This window comes from Ictidomys tridecemlineatus, chromosome 5 (genome assembly GCF_052094955.1).
Source record: "Ictidomys tridecemlineatus isolate mIctTri1 chromosome 5, mIctTri1.hap1, whole genome shotgun sequence".
NCBI lineage: Eukaryota > Metazoa > Chordata > Mammalia > Rodentia > Sciuridae > Ictidomys > Ictidomys tridecemlineatus.
Window position 1 is genome coordinate 66,525,156 of NC_135481.1, and position 18,361 is coordinate 66,543,516.

An 18,361-nucleotide genomic window follows, 5' to 3' on the forward strand; every position below is an offset into this window, starting at 1 on the left:
AAGTATTTACATATAAATAAAGACTTTAGAGTAGTGGTGACCCTCCTAAGGAGGGAAGATAATAAATTAGGTTTCAGATATGTTGATAATGGTTTAGAAACGTTTATACTATATGATATTTATGTGAGCTGTCTAATAGGCTTCTGGGTATAGAAGAATCATAAAGATTGTTGAAACTAGACAAATGAAGTGTTATTACTTATATGCAAGCTGATCATAGATATTAATAAAAATATACTACCCCTCCCCAAGAAAAAAAGATCTCCTGTACCTTTTTGTTCTCTTGTTTTTCAGCCTCTTTTACCTGTTTGCTTTCACAAACCTTCTGGGTTATAATAATTTTTTTATAAAATTTTTTTATTTGTTCTTTTTAGATATACTTGACAGTAGAGTGTATTTTGACATACTATACATACATGAAGTATAACTTACTCTAATTAGATCCCATTCTTGTGGTTGTGCATGATGTAGAGACTCATTAGTGGTGTCTTCATATAGGAACATAGGAAAGTTCTGTCAGGTTCATTCTACTCTCTTTCCTATTCCCATCCTCCCTCCCTTCCCTTCATTCCCCTTTGTGTAATCCACTGCTACTATAAAAATAGCCCATAAAGAGAGGTAAGATAATATTGATTATAGCCTTCTTCAATCCAAGAAATGAAACTCCTAAAGGCAAACAGCCTTGTTGTTGATGTTGGTGTTGGATCAAAATTAGAGAAAACTGCCTTTCACAGCTCATATTTGCCACCTTGCTTTTTGTGTTTACAGCAACTCAAGCATCCCAACCTAGTCAACCTCCTGGAGGTCTTCAGGAGGAAGCGGAGGCTTCACCTGGTGTTTGAGTATTGTGACCACACAGTTCTCCATGAGTTGGACAGATACCAAAGAGGGTGAGTGATCTATCCCTTACCAACAAAACAAAGCACAAACACACCAGAATCTGTGAAGGAAAAGCAGAAATGACTCCTGTTAAGACTAGGTTAAGCCGGGCACAGTGGCACACCCATGCAATTGCAGGGACTTGGGATGCTGAGGCAGGATGATTGCAAGTTCAAGACCAGTCTCAGCAACTTACTGAGACCTTGTCTCAAAATAAAAAAAATAAAAATAAAAATAAAAAGGGCTGGGAATATACCTCAGAGGTAGAGTTTTCCCTGCCTGTGTGAGGCCCTGGGTTCAATTTCCAGTACCATTAAAAAAAAAAAAAAGTGAGTTAATCAAAGAAGGCCTCATGGTGGAGGTAGCCTTGCAGTGGAAATGGGAAGAGTTTAGAGTGGTCAGTAAGGGAAAAGGATATTCCATCCTCTTCTTTTGCTCTGTCCCTGGGAGCTCAGCTTTGGTTGGGGAGAATATGAAGAGTACCTTGTAGGTCAGAGTCACAGAATGATCCCTCAATCCCTGGGCACATACATACTTCAGGGACAGGAGGCTGAGGCTCTTCCAACAGCTCTTTCTAGCCTCGGCCAAGGACGCTCTGCCCTGAGGTTGCTGGTTGTAAAGATCTTCCATGACCTCCAAGCAAATGGGATTAAAGTGTCTCATGGTTTGTTAGTGACCATGATACAGGCTTTTCATGTTCAGGAATGTTAATTTACCCAACCAGAGACAGCCAAGAGGACAGACAGCTCCCTTCAGAAAGTCATTGATACAGAATAATTGTGTGTTCAAAGGATAAAACATTTTGTGTTGATATTTGCTCTTTTGACAGCTTGTAAGTGATACTGCAATAAAATTTATAGTATAGTTTTCATGGCTATTTGGGAATAGGGAGATACTACAGGGAGTTTGGTTAGTCATGTTAGGCTGAGTGGCTTGGAACACTGAGGGATCGAAAGCAATTGGGGGGTATTTTTGGCATATAGTTTGAGCAGAATAAAAGAACAGGTGCTTAGAGTTTTGAAAGCAGGTATTTTTAAAGCCATCTAACTAAAATAGGTTACATATGTTTCAGGAAATAGAAGATGCTTTAATATGAAGGTGGGTTTAAAAAGGGAAGGAACAATAGACACTGTGATTAGTCAAAGCCACTTTGTTTCCAAATGAGAAAGTGCCATGGTTTATCAAATACAAGATTTATTTGAGGAACACTATTAAATGAGCAAGTTTGAAAAATAAGATTTATTTTTAACCAGACATACCCATTTATTTGGAAGCTTGAGGATTATTTTTTGTTTCAAAACTAAGTCACTTTCCATTATACTGAATATTTATCAATTCTCCAATTTATTTTAAATGCAATCTCAAATTTTCAGTTGTTATTATTATGAAGTAAATGCTAAATGATGTCAAGCAAAGATTTTGAAATTTATAAGAATCTTTTAATTTTCAAGGTAAGAAATCTCACATCATAAAATAAAACTTTGTAAGTGCATTCACAGTCAAAATTCATCTTGGTCAAGTTGCTTACATTGTCCTCATCTGTAAAAAATGAGAGTTTAGGGTGAAATTTAAGGGGACTTCCAGCTCCATAATGCTATGAATTGATGATCTAGTACTTTAGAGGTCAGGAAACAGATTATCCTTTAGTTTCTCATTTGATCTGTCAGATAATATCAACAGAGAGAAGGAGCTGATGCTGTTGTCTCTGCCTGCTGCCAGTCTGGGTCCTTCTTAGCTTACTACATCACCTCAAGAATGTCCTGTGATCACTTCCTATATTTTCAAAATATAAATTTCTAAAATACAAAGTGACAATCCATCCCTATATAAAATCCTTGAATAGTTCCTCAGTTCTTACTGGTGTAATGAAGTCTCAATACTAATCCCATTTCTCACTAGTTTGCTCCATAAAACCTAATCTTGCCTCACTAAACCATTTGCACTCTTGGATTTAGGACATGGTATTTTCTCAGCCTGGGTTCCCTGCCTTCTCTATGCCACCTAGCAAACTCCTGCTGTGCTTCAGGTGCAACCCAAGCACAACTCCTTTATGATGTGTGTCAGAACACTGTGGAGAGTCAACAGTCCTTCAGTGTTCTTAGCACCTGGGGTTATTTATATAATAGAGCCCATTTGCCCAAAATTTATAAAATCCTCAAGGGCAAGAGTTGGTTGGGCCTTTCTCACCTGTATATCTCCAGTAACTTCTAGCTGAGTACTTGGCACTCTATACATGCAATACTTGTGGAATGACCTGACTGTATTAGCAAACCAATAAATTTGATACTTATGAAATGATTTCAAAGAATAATCATCATCACAGTGTTTTGATTTGCATTTGAAAATAGTTGCTTTGACTTTAAAACTCTAAATCCTAATATTGTTAAAGGAAATTATAAGTACACTGCTGGAGGAAATTGTCACAATGGCAACATAACCCAGAAGTTCTACTTTTAATAATTTACCATAAGACAATAATGTATATGTGCAAAAGATTTAGCTACCAAAGTATCTATTGTTAAAGTAGTGTTTTAAATGAAAAAGTTGGAAACAATTGAAGTGTAGGATGATAGAAAATTGATATAGCTTTACAAAGTAACATAGTGAAGCCATTAAGAACATGTTTGTGCCGGTAATGATGGTGCATACCTGTAATCCCAGTGGCTCAGGAGGCTGAGCCAGGAGGATCACAAGTTCAAATCCAGCCTCAGCAACTTAGTGAGGCCCTAAGCAATTTAGCAAGACCCTGTTTCAAAATAAAAAAAAATAAAAAATAAAAAAGGTTGGGGATATGACTCAGTGGTTAATGATGTGGGCCTGATTTCAATCCTTGGTACCAAAAACAAAACAAAACATAAAAGAACATACTTGTGCTTAGCATGTGTGAGATCCTAGCACCAAAAAAAAAAAATCATAACTATTGCTAAAACATACATGGTAGGAAACTGCTTGTGTACAGATACAGATAGGATAACCACTTCTATGAATATTTCTTTAGGGTAAATTCCTAATAACATACAGTTCTCATAAGGGCTTGACCAGTTCCTCACCCTTCACCCATCTTTGTTGTAGCCTTCTGTTGAAATGAAGTCTTGATGAAGGTTGATTGATTGATTGATTGATTGATTAGCAACATCACAAGTGTGAGAAGAACAGCAGTGCAAAGGAGGTCTTCTGTAATTGAGAACGTGTGGGAAGAAATATATGTTCTTTTTTTTAAGATATTTTTTAGTTGTCAGTGAACCTTTATTTTTATGTATTTACTTGTTTGTGTATATGTGGTGCTGAGAATTAAACCCGAGGCCTCACACATGGTAGGCAAGCGCTCTACCACTGAGCTACAACCCCAGCCCCAAGATACATGTTCTTTCTTTAGCATCTCTCCCATCTTAGATTGCTGAAAAGGTGGGGTTTTTGTTTGTTTGTTTGTTTAAAATCAGTTTGATCTCTTCACTTTCATACAGCAGTTGTTTCTCTCTGTTCATTTCAATCCTGTTATCAGGACATAAGGGTCACAACACTGTTATTTTGTGAAACTGTATCGTCAGGAAAAACAGAGCACCTGTTTTCCTCTGCTATCACACCACGATCAACATAGACTTCTGTGACCTCCAAAGATGAAGGGACTTCTCCCCACCAGCAACCAAAAAACCAATTCTGCAGCAGGTAGCAGCTGGATGTTCTTTAATTCAAGTCAGTTCTGAGACAGCAGCAGATCCCACAGGTTAAGGGCTCAGTCTCCAAGATTGCCCCACCCACCACACACACACACATACACACACACACACACACACACACACACACACTGTAGATGTCAATCTCAAGCCCCAGGTTGTTTTACCTGTGCTTCTGATGACTATCCATAAATCAGGGCACCATTCTGCCCTTGGACTTGATTAATTTGCTGAAGCAGCATACACAACTCAGGGAAGGACTTACTTAACATTTACTGGTTTATTATAAAGGATATTACAAGTACACAGAGATGTTTAGGGCAAAGTGTGAGAGAAGGTGTGGAGTTCCATGTCCTTTCTGGGTGTGCCACCCTCCCGGAAACTTCCGTGTGTTCAGCTATACAGAAGCTCTCCAGACTTTGTCCTTTTGAGTGTTTATGGAGACGTCATTGCATAGGCACAAATACTAATAGACTGGGTGGAGAGCCCAGCCAGACCTGTCTATTTAGATTCTTCTTGGCCTCTTTGTGCAGCATTCCTTCCTCCAAGTTAGAGAACAGGACTCATTTGATATGAGAAGGTTCTTTGACTTATCAGACAAGGTTAGGCCAGAGAATTTCTTTATGGCCAGCTCCCTGACAGAAAGGTGGAGGAAGAGAAGAGGTTTTAATGATCCACCTTGGGGAGGGAGTAATGAGCTAGGTAGGAACCAGGGACAAAAAAAACAAATATATTTTATATGTGTATATAAAAATAATAGTATTGCAGAAATCAACACATAATTCATCTGGGCAGAGGTATGCGAAGCAACTGTAAAAAGAGAATAATTGCTGGGTTTGTCGTATTTGACTGATTGAAGATGTTGTATGTAGTGATAGGCCCTCCTAATGTGGAGACGGGTGTGACTGTTATCCCAGCTTAATGACAGAACCAGTCAAGTTACCTGTCTTCTTGCATCCCAGTTCTTTGCTCACCACAAGGATTAGAAATTGGCTTTCTTTATGGAATTGCCTACAAGGAGAGCATTAGGTGGTACCCAGGACTTGAGCATGAGTGAAAAAGTTGGCTGCAGGTTTTATATATCAGGCTACTTAATTTGTTTAATGCTCACCTGCCACTGTGAAATGGATACTGCCTCCACGTGCTGACAGAATGAAGTGTCTGCAAGCCTCGACACCATGGCAAAGGCAGCCACCTGCCAGCTCCACATTCTCTGTGTCCTGTGACGAGTTCTGTCTTTCATTAATATGCTTTCATATGCATTTCTGTATATGTTGAAATATAATCTTTAGCTGTATTATTGACTTCAGATATTAACATAACATTATGTCTAACCATTCCTCCAATATTGAAGATTGAGGCTGTCTTTAGTGTTTAATGATAAATGATTCTGCTATGAAATTTTCCTACAGATTCTCCCCTTTTCTGTGCTTTTCCTTTATAAGTTCTCAAAATGGAACTTCCAGGTCATTGGTTTTGCCAAAGTGAATGAATTCACCTTATGGCCTATGAAGTGGGTTGATGTATATTTTTCCTTATCGTCATGCTAAATTGAGCTCTGTTATTAAAATATTTCATTGTGAATTATATCCAACATATAAGGAAGAAATCATAATCATCCTATCCAAACTCTTAAGAAATAGAGGATGAAAGAATATTTCCCAAGTAATTTTATGAGGCTGCTCTCCACCAAAACCAGATAAGGACATTTCAAAACAAGAAAATGACAGATGAGTATTTCTCATGAATGTAGGTGGAAAGTCCTTAACAAAAGTATTAGCAAATGAAATTCAGCAATATAGCTTAATATAAAAAGAGTGGCATACTATTTCTTTTTTTAAGCAGTTTATTTTTATTTATTTTTTTATGTGTTGCTGAGATTTGAACCCAGGGTCCCGTGCATTAGAGATGAGCACTCTACCACTGAGCCACAACCCCAGCCCTGGTGTATTATTTCTTAAGATATCCTTTTTTAAACATTATCTGTAGGAGTCCTGTTTTGATAGATGAAGATTTAGTCTCTTAAGGCATTATACTCCTGCTTCTCCACTCTAATCCCTCCAAGTAGTTACATTAACATTTTATTAGTTTAATATTCATTATCCCTATTATCATGCCTATTATTGTACCTATGTAAATATTACTTTTAACTGAACATTATGCTACATTATGACTTCATTTTGTACTTTTTTCTCAAATTAATATTTGCCTTTTTAAATTTGTTTAACCTTTTTTGCTTAACCTTTTTTCTTCCCACTCTTTTTTAAAAATATTTTTCATTGTAGATGGACACATATTTTTATTTTATTTATTTATTTTTATGTGATTCTGAGGATCAAACCCAGTGCCTCACATGTGCTAGGCAAGAGCTCTGCCACTGAGCCACAACCCCAGCCCTCTCCCACTCTTTCAATGGTCTCTCAATACAACTTTGCATAGGATAATCGCATCAGGTAACCCATTAGATCCATCTTTGTTTTCTTTGCAGTACCCTGTCTTTAAGTCCTCTTCTCCTTCTCTCAGGCTTGGTATACTCAAGGCCTACTGTCCAGCTTTCTTCCTGGGACTTCTCTTTACTGTTATTCTTGGAACTCTCTCTGCATTTCTTCATGGTTGGATTCATTACTCTCTGAGTTATCTTAATTTTTTTGATCAAGCACTTCTGTCTCTTAATTGGTTAAAAAGATGGTACAATCACACAGAAATCTAGACTCTAGATATTTCTAATGATACTGCCTCCTACCCTCATGCCTCCTTGGAGTTGATCAGTTAGGACCCATTTATGTTCCTGGGGGTAAAATAAAATTCCTAGTACAGGCAGAGTGAAGTGAGGTCACACTGGTGGAGGACTTGGGAGCTTGCCCCTCTTTAATATCTTCCCATTGGTAGGAGTTGGATTCCATCCTACCTTGCCTAGAAGAAGGATTGTGGAGCTGGGCAATAGCCCAATGGGCTTCAAAGGGATAGCTGTAGCTTTCAATAAGGCAACTGAACTGAAGACCTCAAGGAAGACCACCTGACTACCCATTGTAAGTAGTGCTCAGAAGGTATTGGCAATCCAGGTTGGGTCTGTTAAACTCATCAACTGAGCCTGGTCTCATGGAATTTGCCAGCTTCCCAGATCTAGAAATAGGATCAAGGGAAGCAAGAACATTGCCTTTAGTAATAAACCCAGCCTGGATTGCCAATACCTTCTGAGCACTATTTGCTGAGCAGAGGAACTGGAGATATGACTTGTGTAGGGTTCATCCTCTGATCCCATGGTGGAAGAGAACCAGACCTAGGAGAAAAGCTCAAGCCCTTCTTCCCTCAGAGGTTAAGCTTGAGCTTATATGTGATTATATAGTTCAAATTGGTGTTTGAACTAGCAACCTAGTGGGGGTCTTAAAATTAGTAAAGAATGAGAGAGTGGGACTCCTTCCCTTCATCACTATTCTTCCCTCAGAGCAGGTCCTGCCCCCAGAACCCCCCATGGCCTCCACTTACCACCAGAATGGAAACCAACACTTCAGAATGAAGTGAATTCCTTAGACTCATCAGCATAGGCTACAGTTTTTAAGAACTCTGCCTTAGCCTGGAAGGTGTGGCCAGTCACCCAGACTTTTTGAAGCTCTTAAGCTTGTTTATTACGTATTTTCATATTTAAGATGGCTTAAGTCAGAGGGCACAATGGTGCCAACCCTCGACATGCCTGGCTCTTGAGTCACATTGTTATACTCTGGGCTGGTTTTTTTCCTGTAGTTACCTTGTCATCTCCCTTCACCATCCTGCCAGAGATCCCATTACTTCCCTCTTGTGTTGGGTTTCCAGTTTTCTCACTTCTCACTTCCTCATAATCTTTTATAGTTTACTTCTTCTTTTTGGTGGTGTGCTTCCAGAGAAAGAACATATGAGAGGTACAAGGAAAAAAAAGAAAAAAAGCCAAGACCTTGCCCTTGAAATGTTTGAAAAGTCTTTATTCTGTCATTTGATTTATATTTCCTTCACATATAGGGTTTTTGGGGTTTTGGTTGAAAATATTCCTTCAACATTTTGAAGGAATTGTTTTAGTGCCTTCAATCTTCTGGGCTATTAGGAAGTAATTTTATTTTTCCATTCCTTTTCAAAGTTCTGTTTCTTCCATTCTTTTTTCCCCCCAGAATCTTGGAGAATCCTCTTTGTTCTCACTGTTTTGGATTATGAAAATTGTGAGTCATGATTTTCATCCATTATTCTGGTACTTGATGGACACTTTCTGAGAAAAAAAAATTAATTGCTTTGTTATTGATTTCCTTTCCTTTGTTTGCTCTATTTTCTTTTTCTAGACCTCTGTTATTTGGGCATTGGACTCGTGCTGGTTCTTCTTTTCTTATGGTACCCTATTCTTATTTTATAGATGCAACAGCTTCTTTTATTCTTCTGAGAATTAATGATTTTTTAAATGCTCTCTTAATCTTCCATAGTTTGTTCAAGATGATTTCTTCTGTTTGTACCTTTCTTATTAGAGGTTTTCTTGGGTGTTATATAATCCCTGGTTGTATGCTCATGGTTAAGAGTAGGGAACTATTGGAAGCTTTGAGCATCACTGTGGAGTCAGTTGTCTAGTTGGGCCATTTACTGGTATGATCCCAGTGTCAGAATCTTCAGATTTTCCCTCCACAATTTCCCTGCAAAAGATTCTCCAGTATTTTGCCTGGAGAATAACTGGGGAGCAGGTTACTGCTAGCTTTCTCACAGTCCCAAGACAGGAGAGAGCTGGGGAATCTTAGCAGTCAGCCCTTGATCTCATTTTCAGAACTGTGTCCATGATCCCAGCTATGCCAAGCTAGTCCATTCCCTCCAGAAAACAAATCTCCAGCTTCCCACTGGGCATGGGAAAGAGTGTTCCCTCTTGGCATAGAGTAGCAGAGGGGATTGGAGGATTTTATTGTTTTCTAAGTAGATTCTACACTCCTCCTTAGTTCTCTACAGAGATCTTGACTGCTGGTACTTAACCTATGGAAGATTATTTGGGGATAAATGATTAGTTCTCCACTTTCTCCTCTCATGGCTTATATTTCAGCTACTAGAATCTGTTAAGTCACTTATTCATTCAACGGCTTTCTGGATTCCAAAATGTGTTGCTATCGCTTATACTCTGGAAAGTAGTTGAATGACTTGTGGGCTTTTGTCTTTAGAAAAATGTCATCAGTGTATTCTAATCAGGTTTGGGGAGGGGGAGAGAGCTGGTGGGCTTGCTTAGTTTGTTATCTTAATTCAGAAGTCCTTTGGAGCACTTTCTGCAGCTGACTGCAGTGACATTGCACTCTCTCCAGCCTCCCTTGCTGGGTCCCCCTCCTTTTTTAACCTTTGAACATTGAAGAGTTTCAAAACTTACCTTCATTATCTGTATTTACTCCTCAAGTGGCTTCATCCAGTTCTAGGTTCTAAATACCACCAATGTGCTTCTGCTTCTCACATTCACACGTCCAGTGGAGCCTTCCTTCTGAATTCATGATCACCTTCTCAGAATCCTTTCTTGAAGGTCAATAAGTGCTGCTCCTTCCCTTTCTGACATCCAATCTTTTGGACAGTCCTGGTGGCTGTATTTTTAAAATATCTGGTCACTTCTTACGACTTTAACCCCTACTTCAGATATTTGCTTTCTGAACCACCCTATAGAAGATAGCACCCCTTCCAGCACAGCACTCACTCTCCTGTGTATGTGCTTTAGCGTGGGGAGGGGTTGGTCTATGATTAACAGTGGCCACGTGGTCTCTTTCAGGGACTAGAAATGATGTTTTGTGGTCACCTTTAACATAACTACTCAACAGTTCCCTCTCTGGCGTTTTTTACACACACACACACACACACACACACACACACACCCCTCCAATTCCCACCCAAAGCCACAGATTATAGCCCTTTTCTCTTCTGAATTTGTAAGTGCCTTCTCCCTCAGGAAAACCTGACCCTGTTATCATTTCAGAGTGTTGCAGCTAAAGGGATCTTAGAATCTGAGGCCCCATGTTACAAAGAAGAAACTGATTAATAAACTGGGCTTACTTGATTTCTGCATTTGAGAATTGTGTAATACTGTACTCAGCATTAAAGGGGCATTAATGATGTGCAATTATTTTTTCTGCTATTATTATTTATAATATAAAGATATTTCTTTCTTTCTTCCTTTTTTTTTTTTTTTTTTTTTGGTACCAGGGATTGAAACCAGCAGTGCTTAACCCTGAGCCACATCCCTAGCCCTTTTTTGTGTTTTATTTAGAGACAGGGTCTCACTGAGTTGCTTAGGGCCTTGCTAAGTTGCTGAGGCTGGCTTTGAATTTGTGATCCTCCTGCCTCAGCCTCCTGAGCCATTTGGATTATAGGCATGTGCCACCATGCCCAGCTTCCAGATAATTCTATTGGGAAATGATTTTAGAGACAAGTTGCCTGGCACAGAAACCTTATGTTAATATTTAATATATAAAATAATTCAAATATATTTAAAATATATTCTATTTTTTTTTCTGGTCACAGTGGAGGCTGAGGGAACCTGAAATGTATCCTGTATAGTGGCATTTCCCCAGGCCTTCTTTCTAGCATCTGTGCCTGTATACCATTAAGACCAAAATAATTTGGAGAGGCCATATTCCAGCCCAGAGATATGATTTTTTTTTTAATGGTCCTGAGGATCCAGACCCAGTGCCTAACATGTGCTAGGCAAGTGCTGTGCCGCTGAAATACAGCCCCAGCCCTAGAGATATAATCTTGATGCAGAAATGCCAGCTATTCTTCCTAAAGGTGACCTCTCCGTTTCCGCTATGTTGTCCCATTCTGTTCAAGCATCCTCTGATCTGCTTGAAAGGATTTCCTGAACATCTGGTCTGTGACAACAGTGGCCTTGTGGCCTGTCCCAGGGGCTAGAAGTGACTTTTTTTGTGATCACATTTAACAACTATTCAAGAGTTCCCTCTCTGGTTTACTTATTAATCTTGGATGAGGACCACAACAATGTCATTTAATTTTTGATTCATAAAACAGTAAGTCCAGCTCGTAGGTGAGAGTCTGAAAAATAAACACATTTTCTCTGTAGTCTATTTCACTCCTTGCCTCAGGGGAAAAAAAATACTCCCAGACAAAGGTGCTTTTTCCTAACTTACACAAAGCACCTGCTAGGACTTCTGGTTGCACTGATTAAATCAGCTTAGAGTCAGGCAAGAAGGGCTGGGGTCAGTGGTACAGGGTTTAGATGCTGTGTTAAAGGAAAGGGCAGGAAGATGTCAGGATGCAGCTGCCTACAAGAGAATATGGGGAAAGAAACAAAATGCTTACCTGGGTTTTTAATTATGATTGACTTTTGCTGCATGCTCTCATCTGTAAAAATCTTTATTACCTAAAAAGCAAAACAAAACAAAAATGACTCAGGAATATGGAGAAACTGAGTGCCCATTCATCTGCATGGAAGATGAATATTTTACCAATTAGTTTGGGGCAACTTGAAAAAAATAAGTTGCATCTTAAAAAAAAAAGAATAAAAAAAATAAGCAGCCATCTTTTGTGCTGTATATTAACTAACTTGCTACCAAAAAAAAAAATAATACACACACACACACACACACACACACACACACACACACCCCATATAGTAATGGAGCTGAAGTTTCCAGGCAGAGTCCCAGTTTTCCCAGATTCCCAGAAACCTATGTTTGCATTTTTGTTAACATGCTGTCCCTAGAATTCAGTAAAGTGCTGGTTACCCACCCTTTACATTTCAAATTCATGGAATGATGGCCTGTCATGTGAGGTGACTATGTCACCTGGGATTTTTCATTGCTGAAGCCTGTCTTGGTTTACGTTTTCTTGAACTGAACTCCCTAACTACACTAAAGAATGTGTTTGTGATGCTTCTTTATTTTTATTAGGGTACCAGAACATCTTGTGAAGAGTATAACTTGGCAGACACTGCAAGCTGTAAACTTTTGCCATAAACACAATGTAAGTCTCATGATCTCCCTTGGAAAACAGAAGCCTTCTCTCAAGCCGAGGAGAAACTTTGTACAACATTTTTAATCATACTTTTGTGGGTATAGTTTTCACTCAAACTTTGATTAGCCTGGTTGCAAAAAGAGACTAATCTAGCGATTCCTTTTTAATTTTTTTGCTCAATTTTATAAGACATGCATTTTCAAATTATTTTAAGAATATAGTCATCTATTTAGAAACTTCTCAAATCTAAGATGGAAAGATCCCTACTCACTTGAAGTCTATATTGGACTTGTACCCCCTGCAGAGGCTCTGAAATCAGAAGGTGCTTTCTGCCTGTTTGGTGGCAATATGCCCATTGTAGTAGGTGGAGTCCCAAGCTCAGTGCACAAGTGCTTTGGTGAGATATGAGTGCTAAGTCAGAACTGGAGTAGCCCAGTGGAAGCCTCTTGTACTCCTGTCCACAGCTGGGCTGGTGAGAGGCACAATGGACTATTGTGGTGTGACTTCACTGATTCTGGGAGGCCTGTTGTGCCCTCTAGGACAATCCTTCCCACTCCCTGTCATGGTAACCAGGTTCCAGGGCTGACATACAGCTCAGTGGTAGAGAATTTGTCTACCATGTGGAGGCCTTGGGTCAATTCCCAGTACCACAAAAAAAGAAGAAGAACAACAACAAAAACATGAATTCCAGTGTTGGAACTTCATGTTGGCCATGAATGCAACTCAGCTGTAATCTGTCAACCCACCAAGTGTCAGCATCAATTGAGCCAGTAGGGCTAAATCCCCTTCCTTGGGCTGTTCCAAATGATTTTTTTCTGAAGCTGCTTTCCAGGTGGAGAAAACATGAGTGTTACCCAGCACCTCTCCCTACTGAGTCTCCATTAACCAAAGGCTATAATCCTTGTCAGGGCTGGGGATGTGTCTCAGTGGCAGGCCACTTGCCTAGGCCGTGTAAGTCCTTGGGTTTGACCTCCAGCACTGAAAATAAAATAAAATATCATTATTGCACAGCCGTGAGAGTTAACACTTTATATTGCTAGTCACTGTGAACAATGGTTGGTACTTTCCTGAGAGTAGATTTTAGGATGAGAGAGAGAGAGACAGAGAGAGACATGAAGGCCATCATGGAGATGATCTGAGGCAGTAAAGACAAATATAATGCATACCACAGTTTCCTGGAGAGCCCCAAATGCTCTGTTTGGCTCCATGTGCTGATGGGGGAGGGTGCAGAAACTTGTAAAGAATTCCCAGAACAGAATGGGAGCACATTCTTGCTTACAAGTACTTCTGACCATATGTCACCATGATATTCACAGTTGTACCCATTTATAGTAAAATGTGAAGCCAGTGATAAAAGAGACCTCAGTGCCTAATTGTGAAAACTAGATAGATTATAATAGAATAATAAAAATATTGCCCCCTTTCAAATTTTCTAGACTAATATATATTTATGGGAAAACACTGATGCTGATCTCTCACTCGTAAAATTTTGTTTTTTAAATCTTTTTGTAGTTGTAGACGAACAGATTGACTTTATTTTATTTGTTTATTTTTATGTGGTGCTAAGGATCCAACCCAGTGCCTCACACTTGCGAGCTATAGCCCTGTCCCTTTTACCCTTACCATTCTTTGGAGTGAGAACCATCCAGGCCCAAGAAGAACTCCTCTCCTATCTCCAGATTCTAGAAAGTCAGGAATAACCCCAGGGCTTCAGGGTGCCAAAGGGGTCTCTGAGGTTGCAGAAAGAAGCATTCCCTTGTAGAGAGAAAAACACTTGGGAGATGGGAAGGTTATTAGCAATCCTGAGTGGTAATTTTGGCCCAACTGAATTTTTAAATGCAATTAATACTTAGGCTGTTGGTTTGGTTTTTTGTCAAGAAAATTATCATTTAATAAGAAAGTTGTATGAAGACTCTCAAATGTTCTTCTAATACCACTCTGTTAAGGAATGTAGGCTGCGGTCTGAAAACCACAGGTGACTGCAGTCTAAATTATGGAGCAGGAGGCACATCCAAGGGGTGGATACAGCTCTGTGAGCAAGATGTGTTGTGGGGCAGAGCTGACATCTAGCGACTCTCCCCAGAGGGTGAGGACTGCTGCCTATTCTTGTTTATCTTGTTGGGACAAATGTCAGAGCTGAAAGGGAGATCTCCTGGCAAGCTCATGGTTCCCACCCTTCTCTTCCCTGCTTATCTCAGCAGGCCCAGGGCTTGTCCTGTTTACCAGGCCAGCTGTGTTCTCAGCTCAGCAACTCCATTGTGAATTCTGCTTATGCACCAACTGGAAGCTCCTGCAACACTGACACAAGCCTTACCCAGAGCCTTTTACCATTTTCCCTTTCACCTACAGGCATCAGATGAAAGGCAGGACTCCTAGTTAAATTCAAAGTTCAGATAAACAAGCCTACATTTTTAATATATGTATGTTCCAAATACTGCATGGGACATATTTCTATTCTAAAAATGTTTGTTGGGGCTGGGAATGTGGCTCTGTGGTAGAGTACTTGCCTAGCATGCATGAGTCCCTGGTTCAATTCTTAACACGACCAAAAAAAAAAAAACCCAAGAGTTTTTATCTGAAATTCAAATTTAACTAGTTGCCATATATTTATATTTTTATTTGCTGACTGCCCTATTTTTATTTTTCCTTTTTATTATTCATGATGGTTCTTTTGAACCCTTTTGGGGATGATTCGAGCTATAGGTATGGAAATAGATGTATTTTAGGTCGTTGCTTTGCTCTTATCCAATAGGCTAATGAAAGATTCAAATGATTTATCCATTATTTGCTAAATGTTGAGGTGTTTTATTTATGTCATATATTATGGTCACTCCTTTGTAATCTGATTTTGTTATGGTTTTTGTAACTAGTGCATACATAGAGATGTGAAGCCTGAAAATATCCTTATTACAAAACATTCAGTGATTAAGCTTTGTGACTTTGGATTTGCTCGGCTTTTGAGTGAGTATTGAAGTTTTCTTTAGTTACATGTTAAAGATGGAAATGGTCTTGATATGTTAAAGAATCTAGACGCTAGAGAAAGCTAGTTCTTATATATTTAAAGCATAAGCTTGCTATAAATTAGAATTGTGTAATTTCAGAATTCTATAATGTATTTGTAATTTGAAAATGTAGACACATACAGTGATTTTGATAGATATGTATGCTATATGAAAATTATTTCAAAGAAAAATGTTATTAAAAAGTATGCTATTCTGGGCTGGGGTTGTGGCTCAGCAGTAGAGTGTGCACCTAGCACGTGCGAGGACCTGGGTTTGATCCTCAGCAACACATAAAAATAAATAAATTAAATAAAGATATTATGTCCAACTACAACTGAAAAAAAATTTTAAATACAAAAAATATTTTAAAAAGTATGCTATTCTGGCTTCTACCAGGTTGTACTAAAATAATACTTTCCAAAAATACTATTTTAGAAGAGGAGTTTTCAACCTTAACTGAAGATTAGAATCATCTGGGCAACTTTAAAAACTGATGTGCCTAGGCCCTTCCCAAGGATTCTGATATAATTGGACTGGGGTGTGGCCTAAGCATCAGTAATTTTAAAAAATACTACATTCCAAGTGATTTTAATGTGCAACCAGCATGGAGAACAGCAATTTCAAAAAGCCACAAGCTTGAGGGCAAACTTGCTTTCTTAGTTCTTTCCCTCCCAGTTTTGACTCCAGGTTTCCACCACTTTGTTTTCCATGTTCTATCACTGGCAAGCTGGACCAAGTGACTACTACACAGACTATGTGGCTACCAGGTGGTACCGCTCCCCAGAGCTGTTAGTGGGGGACACACAGTATGGACCTCCTGTGGATGTTTGGGCAGTTGGTTGTGTCTTTGCTGAACTGCTATCAGGAGTGCCTCTGTGGCCAGGGAAATCAGATGTGGATCAACTCTATCTGATTAGGAAAACCTTGGGTAAGTAGTGTTTTTGTTCCACCATTTAAGAAACTGCATAGTTTTACCCATGTTGGCGGTGCAGGCAGAGCCAAGTTCCTGGCCTATCTGATCCTCTTTATGGTTAGGAAAAGGCAACAACTTTGGAGCTTCATTGAAATGGCTCTATTAAATGTGTCCATGTTTGTTTTAATAATGATAATATTGAGTATTTACTAATTATCCAAAAGACATGAGATTCTCTCTTGAGCATAGTTTAGACCAAGTTAACCTCTGAAAAATAATCATGGCAACAATAGGAACATTTCTGCTAGGGCTTAGTAGTTCACAGAATGCTTTCATGGTTTATTTCATTTACAGATGGTGTACCTCTTATCCAAAATGTTGGGGACCAGAAGTTTTTAGATTTGGGATTTTTTTAAAAATACTTACAAAATACCTAATGAGATATCTTAGGGATGGGGCCCAAGTCTAAACATGAAATTCATTTATATTTCATATACACCTTATACACGTATCCTAAAGGTAATTTTTTTTTTACTTTTTTCCCTACATGTTTTTTTATTGGTGGGTTATTGTTGTACATACTGATGGTATTTGTTGTTACATATTCATACATGCACACAATATACAATATAACAATATAATTTTGCCAATATCACTCCCCAGCACTTCCTCCCTCCTCCCCTATCCCACTCCTTGGTCCCTTTCTTCTACTGATTTCCCTGAGATCTGCCCCCACCTTTCTTTTCTTTTTTCCTCTCTACTTCTCCATATGAGAGAAAACATACAACTGTTAACCTTCTGACTTTGACTTATTTAGCGTAACATAATGATCTCTAGTTCCATCTATTTTCCTGAAAATGCCATAATTCCATTTTTCTTTGTGGTTGAATAAAACTCCATTATGTGTGTATATATATGTGTACACACACACACACACACACATCCCACATTTTAAAAATTATTCATCTAGGCTGGTTCCACAGTTTGGCTATTGTGAGTTGTGCTGCTATAAACATGGGTATGCATGTATCACTGTAGTATGATGACTTTGATTCTGCAGTATAAATCCAAGGAGTGGTATAGCTGGGTCATTTGGTGGTTCCATTCCTAGCCTTTTAAGGAACTTCCATAATGATTTCCATAGTGGTTGAACTAATTTGCAGTCCCACCAACAGTGTAAAAGTATTCTTTTTTCTCCACATCCTCTCCAGAATTTATTATTATTTGTATTCTTGATGGCTGCCATTCTGACTGGTGTGAGATGAAATCTCAGTGTAGTTTTGATTTGTATTTCCCTAATTGCTAATGATATTGAACAATTTTTTTTTACATATTGGCCATTTGTATTTCTTCTTTTGAGAAATGTTTATTTAATTAATTTGCCCATTATTAATTGGGTTATTTGATTTTTTGGTGTAAAGCATTTTGAGTTCTTTATACATTCTAGATATTAATCTTCTGTCAGAAGAGTATCCAGCAAATATTTCTTCCCATTCCATAAATTTTCTCTTCACATTCCCAATTATTTCCTTAGCTGTGCAGAGACGTTTTAATTTGATGCCATACCATTTATTTCCTGAACTTTAGGGGTCTTATTCAGAAAGTCATTGCCCATGTCTATATGCTAGAATGTTGACCCTATGTTTTCTTCTAAGAGTTGCATAGTTTCTGGTCTAATTCTTAGGTCTCTTTGAACCACTTTGAGTTGATTTTTGTGGAGGGTAAGAGATAAGGGTCTAGTTTCATTTTTCTACATATGGATAACCAGTTTTCCCAGTACCATTTGCTTAAAATGTCTTTTCTCTAATGTATATTTTTGGCATTTTTGTCAAATATCATATGACTGTATCTGTGTGGGTTTGTCTATATGGTGTCTCTATTGTGTTTTCCATCCTATACTATTGGTCTATGTGTCTGTTTTTATGCCAGTACCATTCAGTTTTGTTACTATA

At 38.6% G+C, this 18,361-nt stretch overlaps 1 protein-coding gene and 1 long non-coding RNA gene across 7 annotated transcripts in view; one reads left to right on the top strand and one right to left on the bottom strand.

The window, feature by feature from the left end:
* Cdkl1 (cyclin dependent kinase like 1) overlaps positions 1 to 18,361 on the top strand; it is a 51,654-nt gene that overhangs the window by 24,294 nt on the left and 8,999 nt on the right. For all 6 annotated transcript variants that reach the window (XM_078050156.1, XM_078050155.1, XM_078050154.1 and 3 more), the window contains 4 exons: positions 769 to 890; positions 12,431 to 12,503; positions 15,365 to 15,455; positions 16,224 to 16,424. In XM_078050156.1, the coding sequence (XP_077906282.1) occupies positions 769 to 890; positions 12,431 to 12,503; positions 15,365 to 15,455; positions 16,224 to 16,424 (487 nt within the window). The remainder of the gene's footprint in view (positions 1 to 768; positions 891 to 12,430; positions 12,504 to 15,364; positions 15,456 to 16,223; positions 16,425 to 18,361) is intronic.
* On the bottom strand, positions 8,489 to 16,230 carry LOC120886231 (uncharacterized). The gene is made up of 4 exons (XR_013439008.1): positions 13,241 to 16,230; positions 11,841 to 11,901; positions 9,910 to 10,114; positions 8,489 to 8,787 (listed from the first exon to the last, which is right to left on the bottom strand). It is a non-coding gene; the product is annotated as an uncharacterized LOC120886231 (long non-coding RNA).